The 12460-nt window shown below is 39.4% G+C and overlaps 1 protein-coding gene across 3 annotated transcripts in view; it reads left to right on the top strand.

The window, feature by feature from the left end:
- GAK (cyclin G associated kinase) overlaps positions 1-12106 on the top strand; it is a 67958-nt gene extending 55852 nt beyond the window's left edge. For 2 of the 3 annotated variants that reach the window (XM_041395901.1, XM_041395900.1), the window contains exons 25-28: positions 1071-1283; positions 3779-3927; positions 4844-5020; positions 6627-12106. In XM_041395901.1, the coding sequence (XP_041251835.1) occupies positions 1071-1283; positions 3779-3927; positions 4844-5020; positions 6627-6728 (641 nt within the window). In that variant the 3' untranslated portion in view covers positions 6729-12106. The remainder of the gene's footprint in view (positions 1-1070; positions 1284-3778; positions 3928-4843; positions 5021-6626) is intronic. The other variant, XM_041395902.1, reaches the window with a different exon arrangement.
- Positions 12107-12460: the final 354 nt, after the last annotated feature.

Here is a 12460-nt window from a genome sequence, read left to right as displayed (position 1 = left end):
TGTTATCACACTCTTCTTTAGGAATGGTCTTCTATCAGAAAGTAGGAGTGTGGTGTTGAAAAGTTTTTGTGAACAGTGAGGCATTGACTTGTCCTACAGGAAGAATTTGTTGGCCTAGAAAAATTCAATAATGAATTTAGAATGCTTGGAAAGAATAGGTGAAAGAGATAATTTGTTACTAGTCCGAGCAAATAACCCTGCATACTGAAAAATTTTTTTTCTGTAAATTTCACGAGTTGTCACTGACTTGAAAAAAAACTGAGTTGACTGCAGTTGAGTGATTTCATGAAAAAACAGTGCATTCCTAGATTTTACTGGGTGTTGTATTGCAATACTGGGTTTTATCAGGTGTGATATTTCAAGATATAGTATGGTGTATGGTACATGGCCCTGGGGAGACATCCTCTTGTGCAAGTTAGAGGTATGAGCAGCCACTTCAAAAGGAGAAAAAAAATAGGAGAAAAGCATCAGGAGAGCTGAAGTGTGAGGAGCCATTTTTGAAAGAGCAAATCAAGTTTGCATTGCTGTGTATACCCAGAGAGGCTTGGCCTGTGCCAAAGGAGGGTGATTACAGTATCTCCTGCAGGCTGCAGTGCTTTTCTTACTCATGTGGAGTATATTCCCTGTGAATGCTGCTATAGAATAATGTTCTCATCTTCCTTAAACAATAGTGCAAGGAATCACTAGAGACTTTGAAAATCTTCTCAGTCTGTTACCATTTTTTTGTAATTAGTTATTTATTATGCACTGCATATTAGCAGAAGTGGGAGGCAGAACTACTGTCACAGCCATATTATCTCCTAGCCTGACATGTGCCTGACCCTTCAGATAAGGGTGCATGTTTTTGCTAAAACGGACATTTGAAACCTTGAGTTGTAAGAGAAGACTTTCAGTAAAGCCTCCAGCTCCTGCTATCCAAGTTACTTCTTAAAAAGGCTCAACTTCATTTTACTCATGCTTCCTGTTACACTGTGAGCTATGTGGTTATATGTTAAGAGCAAACTGTCTTACTTGTATTAAATACGTGGCAGGCATTGAACGGAACAACTAAGTTAGTATTTATTTGTTAGGTTCATCCACTGGTGGACTCTTGGGTAGTGGATTTAGTCAGAAGACTGCTCCATCTCAGAAGCTAGGAAATCAGTGGCAGAAATCCTCCAAACCACCAAGTACTTCATGGCAGTCCCAAACTAAGTCCAGCACAGCAGCTAAGCCCAACTACACAGTAAACTTCAGTGTTATTGGGGGACGAAAAGAAAGAGGAGTCAGAGCCCCAAGCTTTGGTAAGTTTTTTGAATGTGTATTACTTATATTGTCCCATGTGAAGTTAGTTGGGTGGGCTGTTACCTGCAGAAGCTCTTCTACCTTCATATTTTTATTTACGTTTAAGTTGTGTCTAGTAGAAAACAGAAAAACACTTGGTATCCAAATCTGGTATTCTGCCTTTCCAAAGCTATCCCAGTACATAACAGATGAACTGATGATAGCACAGGTAAATGTGAGTTTGAGCATAAAGTCTCAAGGCTATAATTACTCACCCACATGGGAACTGGTTTTTTATCAGTGAGTTTAGAAAGGTAAATTTGATCCATCTGGGGAGAGATGGTTGATAATGTTGCTTCATGTTAGCCTGTTTGTGATACAAAGATAAAGGGATACACTGTTTTTCCTAGCTGAAGAAGAGTAGATTGTCTTGAGAAAGACTGAGGTTAAAATTACTCAAAATTCTTGTTTTTGAAAGAGATGTGGGGACAAGACCAGGTAGAATCATACAGTCTTTTAACACGTTCCAACTGAGTAGGCAAACCTGGAGTTCTAGGGTTAGGCTTGGCCTCTTCTGTAGGAACTTTCTTGAAAAATTCTGTTTTCTGGTGTATTGGTATTAGGATTATGCTTCCCTTAAACTGACTTATAAGTAAGTGTCATGGTTTGACCAGGAAGTGAGGTTCTGGGAAAGCTATGGTCAAACCAATCAGTGGCCAGATTTGAAATTGGCACCTGGTGTGGCCACTGGGGACTTGGATACTCCTCTGAGAACACACAGGGGTTAAAAGCAGAGCATTCCCAGAGAGACTTCCTCTTTGGAGTCCGGCAGGTGAGCGGATCTGATCTCTCCCCTGCCCAGCTGCGTCTGGGTGGGGGAGGGGGAGGCCATGCGGCCCGAGAGAGGGAAAGCCAGAGCCGCTGCAAGATGCAGGGGTGGAGGAGTCCTGGGATGGTTTGGGCAGCCCCCCACCCCCAGGAGAGAATGATAAAGAGACTGTGCAGGCTGGAAATTTGATGTCATGTGCTGGCACCACAGTCAGGGATAAGGCCATGAGGAGAAGCCGAAGGAGTAGAGACTGAGGGGGAGGGTGTGGTGAACCCTCGGCCTTCAGCGAAGGATCTCTGTTCCTGAGCCCCAGGCCCCAGGGGACTGAAATGGGGGGGACAGGCGTCCCAAGTGGTGGGAGGCGGACACTTCTTGGAACTGGGTGAAAAGCATTCTTAAAAAGAACCTAAGGAGTAGTTTGGATCCATGGACAGTGGTGAGAGCACTGGACATGGAAGGAAGGTGGTCACCATGGCAGATTTTCTCTTCGAGCAGCTGCCGTGTGTGACATGGAAGCACAGAAGTTCTACTGTGTTTCCGGAGGAAGCCTATGGTGCAAGAGGGAGGCTTCTCTCTCCTGACGGACTGGTGGTGGTGGGGGGCTTGTGTGAAAGGAGGGTATTGGATTGAGCATTAATATATTAGAGGGGATTTGAATGTTAGAGGACTGGGGGGAGGAGGAGGAGTGTGTTGAAAGTGTTCTGTTGTGGATTGTTGTGTGTGGGGGGGGGTTTTCCCTTTCCTTTTGTGTCTATGCAGATTAATAAAGTGTTGTTTTTTTCCCTCCATTCCCAAGTTAGAGCCTGCTTTGTTCTGTTCCGGGGCCACATCTCACAGTAACCATTTTGGGAAATATACCTTTCATGGGGGCACTGGCACTGTGCCAGAGTCAATCCATGACAGTAAGTGAGCAGCAGGTACTTCCTTAAGCTGTAATTATTCTGTTGGTCCATACCTGGAGAAAGGTGTCAGGATGCAGAGGCAGTCAGTATAGGTTGCAGCACAGGAGAGTCTGTGGAACAAGGCAAAAAAATCAATTGGCATGATGAAATGCTGAAACAGGTTGTTGTAATTCCTCTCCCTTCCACCACAGCTGGACAAGTGCCTAACAAATGTACCTGGTTGTCCCTGCTTTGAGTGGGGATCAGACTAGACAACATCCAGAAGCCTCTTCAGAGTTCAGTTATACTACAGTTCTCTGAAATTTGTTGGTTCTGTAATGAATATTCATGTTGGTATTTTATCCATTCATTATTCTGGATAAGTTTCAACATGCTTAGGTGTTGACTACTTCACATGCTTTCAATTATACTATAGAGTATATGGTTACTTGAAAAACTGCTGCATAGCATTTGAAACTAACTTACAGTGGAAAAATGGAGCCATTTCCAAAATTGTGGGTAGATGTGTGCTCCCTCAAATCTGCTCCATTTTTTTAAAATTGAGGACATGCAAGTTTTTAGTCCCAGGTTAGCATGTTAGGTTGTCTGTCTGCTGGACTGAAAGTTTGTTAAAGATCCCTTTTATTTTTATCCTTTTTAGTTTTGTGGCTTTTGGCGTCACTGAAGGATATATTTATCATGGTAGGGTTAAATGCCATCCAGGTGTATCTAAGGGCAATATATTACCCCTGATAATGCATTCTCCAGGGAAACTTTTCATTTAATGTTTTTTCTCTTTTCATAGGTCAAAAACCAAAAGTTTCAGAAAATGACTTTGAGGATCTCTTATCTAATCAAGGATTTTCAGCGAAATCTGATAAAAAGGGACCAAAGACAATTGCTGAGATGAGAAAACAAGAGATGTCTAAAGATATGGACCCCTTGAAACTCAAGGTTTGTTTAACAGTGATTTTGAGTCAAGTGAAAATCTGATCTTATGCTTAGAACTGCTGATAAAAGAGCAGAAGGATACAATGACCAACAGAGAAACTAAAGGCTAATGGTTTAGAAAAGATGGATTTAGCTGATAATACAAAAATACACTTTAAAAATTATGCCTGTGAGTATAGCTGTCTTCAGGGTGATCATGTACTTTCATTTTCTGGTTAATAACTGCTGCTACTGTCCTAAGAAATTACTAGAAGGTACAATTCTGGAGACAGGATTTATAACTAGTTTGGGATGTGTTTGCTTGCTGTTCAGATTTTTTTGACCCGTTAGTCATTGATAACTTCACATATTAATACACTTCCAGTTTTTTAGTCTTTATGATGCTTCAGAAAAGTTTGTAAATGAACTTTAAAGGAATGCTGAAATTTGTTTTCACAAAGTGTCCTTGCTGAAGAGAGAGTGCGTGGGTACCTTTTAACAGAAATCACCACAAACAGGAATAAGTACAGATATTTAGTTAACATCCTCACTGGTGATAGTAAGAGTTCAATGAAAACACTGTATCCCTATGTTATGGCTTGAGTATATTGCTGTTAAAGTCTGAGCAACATTACTGTAATTGACTTTGGGGATCTCAAAGAGCACTTTAGTCTGCGTACCTCTACATGTTGCTTAAGTAAACATGAATTATTACTAGACATTATCTTTTGTACAAAGCTTGTACAATAGAAGTTTTAAAATATATTTACACTTTTGTACAAATCAAGTAATAATTTGTATGTGTGCCCTGAGTGAGTGCAGTAGGACAGCTGCACTTGAGTCGTGATCATATAGTCTTGCAGAGAGTGAGGATTTTGTCTCTAGAGGCTGAGAATGCTTACAGTGCTGCATTCAGTTCTGTATATTCTGATTTTCCCAGATTCTTGAATGGATTGAAGGAAAGGAGAGAAATATCAGAGCATTAATATCCACTCTACATACAGTGCTTTGGGAAGGGGAAAATAAGTGGAAACCAGTCAGCATGGCAGATTTAGTAACTCCTGAACAAGTAAAGAAGTACTACAGGAAAGCAGTGCTTGTGGTTCATCCTGATAAGGTGAGTTTTTTCCTCTGATCTTCTTTATTATAGGAGGAATACAAACTGCTTTTACCATATGGTACTGGTTACTGGCAAATGCCTTGCTTCTCAATCAGCACCCTAGATGTTCTTCACTGTGCTTCCATTGTCTTCTGAATGTGGTGTCCTTCTGCATTCAGGTGGTACAGAATTATTCTTGCCATCCTGACACAGCACAGAATTCAACAGAGAAGGGTTAACAAATGAAAGATCCCGTGAGGGTTGTACTGAGCACCAAAGTCAGTCATGTTGGGTTCTGACTGTCAGATGGCAGATTTAATGCTGATTAGTAGAATCTGTTTCATTTCTGTGAGCTAGTACTTCAAGTCTTTTAGAACTAGTATGGAGACTCTGAGGCGGCCACAGCAAAACTGGTAGGAAAAACCTGCTGAACCTCATTTACTAAACCATTTTTACTAAAAAAAGTAAACTTACTAGAATAAACAAGTTATCAGATGAAAAATATGTAATGAATATTACATTGCAGCAGACTGTTTAAAAATCCTTTATGCATTCCAATGTATCAAGGTAGCTTCTTGTTGTGAGCTCTTGCATTAGATAGAAAGAGAAGCATTGGATATACCTGGTTTGAATTTTCAGGTTTGCTTTTACTGGTGGTTTAGTGAGCAGTAGTCTAAATCCTATGTTGTCTTGTGGCCATAACAAACATGACATTTTTTGGTTTTTTAGTTCCTCCTCTCCTTCAGAGTTCTTGGGTATGTGACTTCTACCTTTGTTGTGATTTTTTAGGTGTTTTCTGTAAGGCCCCTAATGCTTCAGTGTCAGAACACAGCTCTGTTTAAGGCATATTTGTCTTCCTTTTTCTTTTATTCTGCTACTTACCTGTTATGTGTCAATAAAGTACTGCTGGTGGCAAAAGCTAAGCAGCAGGAGAAGGGGAAGGATACTGGAGGGGGCTCTGGGTCTTCCTTTTTTATTGGAGAGAACCATCTTTTGGGACTGGATGTTTATTAACCACAAGGGCTGGATTGTGTTGGCCCAGAGTCAGAGTAGCTGTGAAACAGGCAGGGAATCAGGAGTGTACCATCTTTGAGTATGGAAACAAACACACAGGACTGTGTCAGTCATGTTGAGTCTTAGCATCATTCATAACCAGCAACAGATTTTCCTCCAGGAAATTTCATTCAAAAGAAGTTGTCTTAAAGAGGACTCAGATTTTATCCTTGTACACTGCTCTTTCAGGAGAGATCTTTCAGGAAGCAATTCTAAAAAATTACTTAATTTGATTAGTAAGTAATAGTAACTGAAACTATTTATGAAAAGAACAGCTTTGAAAATTGTTTTTAGCTAAATTTCAATTACTTATAAATTGTACTGAAAGCTTGAATTTCGATTACATATAAATTGTACTGAAAGCATAAGGAAACCAAGGATTTGGATTTCTTAAAAAATACTCATGGCAAGCTTTGGATAAGGTTGGAAAGAGTTCTCTGTCTGTAAAATTATATTCATAGAGCACTTTATAGCTGTTGAATAAGACAGCAAATGTAAAAGGGGTGGGATCTTTTCTAAAGACCTAATTTCTAATATTTTTGTGCTTATGGTGTGTTCTCTTTGTTTCCAGGCCACAGGACAACCCTACGAGCAATATGCCAAAATGATCTTCATGGAATTGAATGATGCATGGTCAGAGTTTGAAAACCAAGGATCAAAGTCCCTTTTCTGAAACTTCAACTTTCACAGAACTGCTTCCAGAAACTGGAGCTGATCATTGTTATGACTTTATTGCGCCTGAGATTTATGAAGCGCTTTTCCACGATTTCAGCACAGTTTCTAGTTATGCACTTAAATGTGGGGATGTATTTTGTAAGATGTAGAGTACAAAGCATTACATAGATGCATTAAGAAAAAATGCTGCTGAAGAAATCAGTCTGGGAGTAAGGGTTTCTCTTCAGTTTTGTATAAGAAAAATAGAATTTGAATGAAGCTAAGTAATAAGTGATAGGCTCATATTAGTTATAAATCATTCCAACTTAATTTATCTTTGCTGTACCTCTACCGTCCCAAATTTGTCTGCTACTTCGAGTAGTTTTGTGATTAAATTTTGATATTTGGTGCCTGTCGCCTTCTTCCAAGTGCTTTAGTTAGCAGCAGTGAGTTTGCTTGGCTTATCTCAAACCTAAGGGTGTATATTTTCATCTGTATTTTATATAATCAATCTGATAATCATTCTGTAAATAATGTTTTCTGGTAATATCTGTGTTCTTTACAGTAGAATAACAGTTGTTTAGCCAAAAAGACAGCACATGTGGGAAAGTCAGACAGGGTTGTTCTTGATTTTTTTTTTTTTTTTTTTTTAACATATCATGAATCTAAAAAGAAATTTTGACTCTGAGGTCTGCATGTTCCTGGTGTTTTGTTTATTTATTGCAGTAGTCTGACCTGTGCTTATTTTCCTCGTTCTTTAAATGGTGTCTTTTGCTTCTAAATTCAGGGGAATGTTCCTCTCATTGAACTTCAAATACTCTGATAGAAACAATTTTACTCTGAAACTTGAAGTGCAAGCACAAACCTTTTACTGTGCTTTGATTTGTCTGAGTATTATTAAATCACTCATTGTCATCTGGTGAGCATTTAAAGTGCTTTAACAAACATTTTGCTGCATGTTTGCACTTGTGTATTTTTGAGATACTCATGGCATCAGTGCATGTGAAAACATGGTGTGTCTTGGTATACTGTTGAATTTCTGCTCACCTATTTCCATGCACTGCTTAGTGCAAGATGAGTAGAGACACAGCTTGGTAACAAAACTTGCCATGTTTTTCTCATCCCTGTTCAGAAGGCACTTTTTCACTAGTGCTAGGGTGGATGATGCAAACGACCAATGACTGTTATACTCTGTATGATAACAAAATGCAAGTTTCATATCAAGTTTGAAAATGTTGAAAATTAGTGCTGAGCTATTAAATCTTCAGCAGCAGTCTCCTGAAAACAGACAGCTGGGCATTCAAGGGGATATTTTGATCACTTGCCTTTTTTATACATTCTGCATGCTTAACTGAGAGGGAAGCTGTATTGTTAGCAGAGGTAACTGTTCAGCTGAGCAACATCTGGACAGGAAACATGAGATTCTAATGCACCTGAAAGGTACATTGGATGAGATTCTCCACTGCTGCACTAGCCCGAGAGCTGGTGGGTTAGAGACTGCTGAGCACTTGCTATGTCTAGTCTCTAGCTCTGATATAACACAGTTACTTATTAACCTCTGATCAAAAGTTTTGTTTGTGTATATTTGCATATATATTTAGCTGCTGTGATTTTTCTTTTTTTTTTTTTAAGGTGAAGCTAGGATCAGTTATGAATAAGGAAGGTTATATATTATTCATAGCTGCTGTTGTACATCAGTTACTGCTTTGAAGCAGTCTTAAATCTCAGTAGATTTCTTTATAAATGTATGTAACTTGCTGTCTGATTTAAAGTAAGAGTTAATCTTTTTTCCTTTGGATACTTCATTAATTCTTTGTGTATGTGTTCTGCAACCATGGAAATTGAAGGCTTCTGCTGGTAGGATAGATTTGTGGGAGAGCTTTTTACAGTTCTAGGGCAAATGCTGTGTAGGAATAGGTTTAAAAAGACAAACACAGATATATAATGACTTTGATGGTAGTGCTATATCCAACTGAGAGATAAAGCATTTCTAAGGGGGCTGCTTAGAACAGGGAAGGACTGCTTTAAAAACCCATGTTCATTCAGCACGTATAGGCAACTTCATTTTAAGGCATACATTTTTAATTGCTATTTTCTCGAAATATGTGTATAAAAAATTAAAACCTGAGATTTGGGAGGCAAATATCTTCCTCTGCTTTGTATATTTGGTAGCGTTTTCTGGATGATGTCTACATTAAGCTTTTTAAAATTTCTCTACTCTTGCTTGCAAAATTTTCTTGAAACATCAGAGAAGAACCTTTAGATGTGATTTTAAGTTAGCAGGGAAAACATGAGTGCAAGTATTTTACCTGGAACTGAAGATCTCTTGAAATTAGCTCTTTCTTTTAAAAATTATGGAAATTCAAGAAGTTTGGCTATGGATTCTTCCAAGAGCCATTACATAATTACTGAAACTTCAGCCGGGTTGACAGAGCTGCTCAGCTTATTTTATGGCTTAGACAGCTCTGGTTCTGTGGGGAAACTGGTTCATTTCTCTGTCCTACTCCTTTCTACATAATTGAATTTTGCTGCTAAGAATCTGGGACAAGCTTGGCTTGGTAAACTGATAAATCTTGACAATGAAACTATTTTGGGTAGGGTGTTTTGATTTTGGTTTTATTTTTTTAACTGTGCCATTTCTCTGTGTTACATACAAGAATGTGCAAACAATGGGGATTTCATTAAGATTCTGTAAGCAAATTGTGATTTGGAAATTAAAAAAAGTTCAAGTGGTGAATATAAACATAATAAATGGAAGTTTTGTTTTCTGTGCAACACAAAGCAGCATGAGGACCACCAAAGATGTTTCTTAGTGTAAGGTTATATATCAAGTACAAGAAGATGGGAAGAAGGAAGTTAAAGTATATTTCATATACATGTGTATTGAGTCTTACTGTTGCTTTTATAGGAGATGGTAATTTGGAAGAAAAAAGTCCAGCAGTTTTATGAATTCATCTTAAAACAGTAATAATAAATGGTAGACAATCTGGGAATGAGGGCTTTTCAACCTTTTGATTTGTACTTGGTCGTTAATTGTCTGTCTGCTGTATGAACTAGGAGTTCTCAAATGATAACACACATTTTTCACTGTAGTTCTATTCTTAGTGTCCACAAACGGAAAAGCTTTTCTAGCAGGCCTCAGAAAAAAATTATTAATCAGAGACTTGGCTGGATTCTCTCTTTTCTTAAAATGTTTGTTTTCCATTCATGTTAGTTGTTCATTGCACAGTTAAGTTTTGAAGTGTTGAAAGCTGAACTTTAGATCTGCTTCTGCTGGCTGTGAAGCTTGAAGGTGACATCACTGGGTGTTGCCTGCAGGTTGATACTCTGCATGCATGGCGTGTGCTCCAAGGATTTGCACTTGAGGTTCTCTTATGAAGCACCTCCTTGACTCCTGCAGCAAGTCATGGTACCTACTGGCCATGTTGGTTCTTCCTCTGTCTGGTAACAACACCTGACTAATGTCATATATTGTTTGCAGACTACCAGGGCTCACTTCAGAAAACTAAGTAGGCTGAGATGGTTAGTGCAAGATAAAAGGAAAACAGCACAAGATAGATTAAAGGAAGAGTAGAGAAAAACACCAGGGCTCTAAAGTACACCTAAAATACTGTTTTCTAATTCTCTCTTCACTGACCTATTGCTACCTACCTCTGCTAAAAACAGGTGTAGACTAGTAGAGAGAACCTGGTTTGCAGCCTGCTTTTCATTCCTTTTAGAACACTGCTAACTGACTGTAACAGGTTGGAGTACCAAGTCCTTAGCTTGCCCCTGCCAAAGTTTATATAAAGCAGGTTTAAAAAATACATGGGCAGGTTTCCACTAGTTTTTGTTTTTTTTTAATTATGGATTACTTGTGTTACATTGCTGTTAGATCTGGAGAGTCCAGCGAAACAACTTTTAAAAACAGAGATCTGTGAAGAAGAATTGGTGTTAAGAGTGTTTGTGGCTGGAGTCTGCCTAATAGAAACAAGTGAGGTATTTTAACCAGAGGAAATCAGTTGGTGTCTTCAACCTCAGGCATGCCTTTGGTGTTTCCTAGTACTGTCAGAGTTCCTTAGGAGCAGCAAAGAGTGTTCATGGTTGGTTAGACATAAAGTCTGGAAGGAAGAGGTCCTCAGCATTGGGTCGAGTTCAGCTATTTTGCTAATCAGTGGTAGCTTCTTCAGCAAGTACAGAACAGAAAACCTCCAAAAGTGCTGGTGAAGTACATTTCCTTGGCACAGTGGCAGAGTCCATGGTGTTGTACTTTTGAGGGTAACTAGTGCTCATGAAAAATGGCTTGTTTACCTCCATGTTCTTGGTAATTCTGAACAATTCCTCCCATTTTGTCTTGCCAAGCACAGAGCAACAGTTAGTTTGTGAAAGCTAAATGCACAAGGTCAATGTTTTGCACAAACCAAAGCGGAGTTTCAGCATAACGGAAATCTCATCAGGCCTTGGGGCTGATGGGTTCTGTGCACCATTCCACTTCCCGAGGCCAGACTGCAGTTTTGCCAGCAGTGGCAGTGTGTTTGCATACTTGCTGGCCGCTGCACTCACTGCTGTTTCAGGAGTAGCATAAATGTGGAAACCTTGTTGCTCAGCTGTGTCCTTAATTGTCTAACAATTGCAATGTAATGGCTGCTTTGTAAATAAGTTCAAATTAATCTTGTATGACTCAGTTGACGTTTTCTGTCAAGAACTTGCAGGTGATTGACCTGTGAAAGCTGTAAAAGGAATGTATAATTTCCCACCCTTTGAGCCTGTCGCTGGTGCAGAGCAGCTCTTGCACCCAGAAGCTCAATGATGAGGAGCTGAGCTCTGGTTCTGAACTTGATGAATCTTGCAATGCTTGCTTACTCTCTCTTTGGGTGAGCTTATTGTGGACTGCAGCTTAGACTGCATTAAACTTCCAACATATGCTCCAAAAATACAAATTCAGTACTTTTTATGAAGGATACATGTTGTCATAGAAGCTTTTATTACCAAAAGGGGATTAAGAGGCATTGTGGGAATTCCCAAAACTCTAGTGGAATGTACTGTATATTTGATGTAGATTTCTAGAAGTGATTGTCATCTCTCATAAGGTCTTGGTTTGCTCTGAGGTCCTTATTGTATTTACCTGTAGTTGTGATTGTACTTTCAATACCTGTGTTTTTTTCTGATCTGGAGTGTGTGGAAGGACAGAACAGACACTCAGTTCCTGGTTTTGCCATCTTTCAGGAAATGCAATGTACTGTGTAATTTTGCTACTAGTGAAATGGAACTTATACCTATATGTATATAAGGTAAAATGGTCAAATTAAGCCTTGTTTAAAAGTAGATTTAATGTTTGGTACAATGTCCTTGAACAGAATATTTTGCTTTGGAATGTATTACAATTTAACCAGTGATCAATTAAAACAAACAAAATAACTTTGTCTATTTCCTTCTTTACCAAGAGAGAAATGGCCTGAACACCTGAAGCATTTCCACTGTGTCTTCCAGAATAGTCTGCAAATGTTAGAGAAGTGGTTCTTGTTATGTTCAGGTTGACTGAAGGGGCTGAGTGGCTCTTGAGAAGAGTCTCTTCTGTTGGAGAGGGTCGCTGCAGTATGCCCTGGGGTTTGGCAGCTGCGATTTCTAAGTGCCTGTGTTGGGTTGTGTCGTGGGGTGACAGCCTTTATCCCAATATCGTGTGTTGTGTCTGGCAGCTGCGCCTTTTCCTCCCCCGGCCGTCTTGCCGCGGCGGGGCGGGGAGGGAGGGGTGTGAGTGTGACCGGGCACCTT

This window comes from Onychostruthus taczanowskii, unplaced genomic scaffold (assembly GCF_017590055.1).
Source record: "Onychostruthus taczanowskii isolate IOZ18803 unplaced genomic scaffold, ASM1759005v1 scaffold121, whole genome shotgun sequence".
Classification (NCBI taxonomy): Eukaryota; Metazoa; Chordata; class Aves; order Passeriformes; family Passeridae; genus Onychostruthus; species Onychostruthus taczanowskii.
This window is presented reverse-complemented; position numbering and strand designations above follow the sequence as displayed.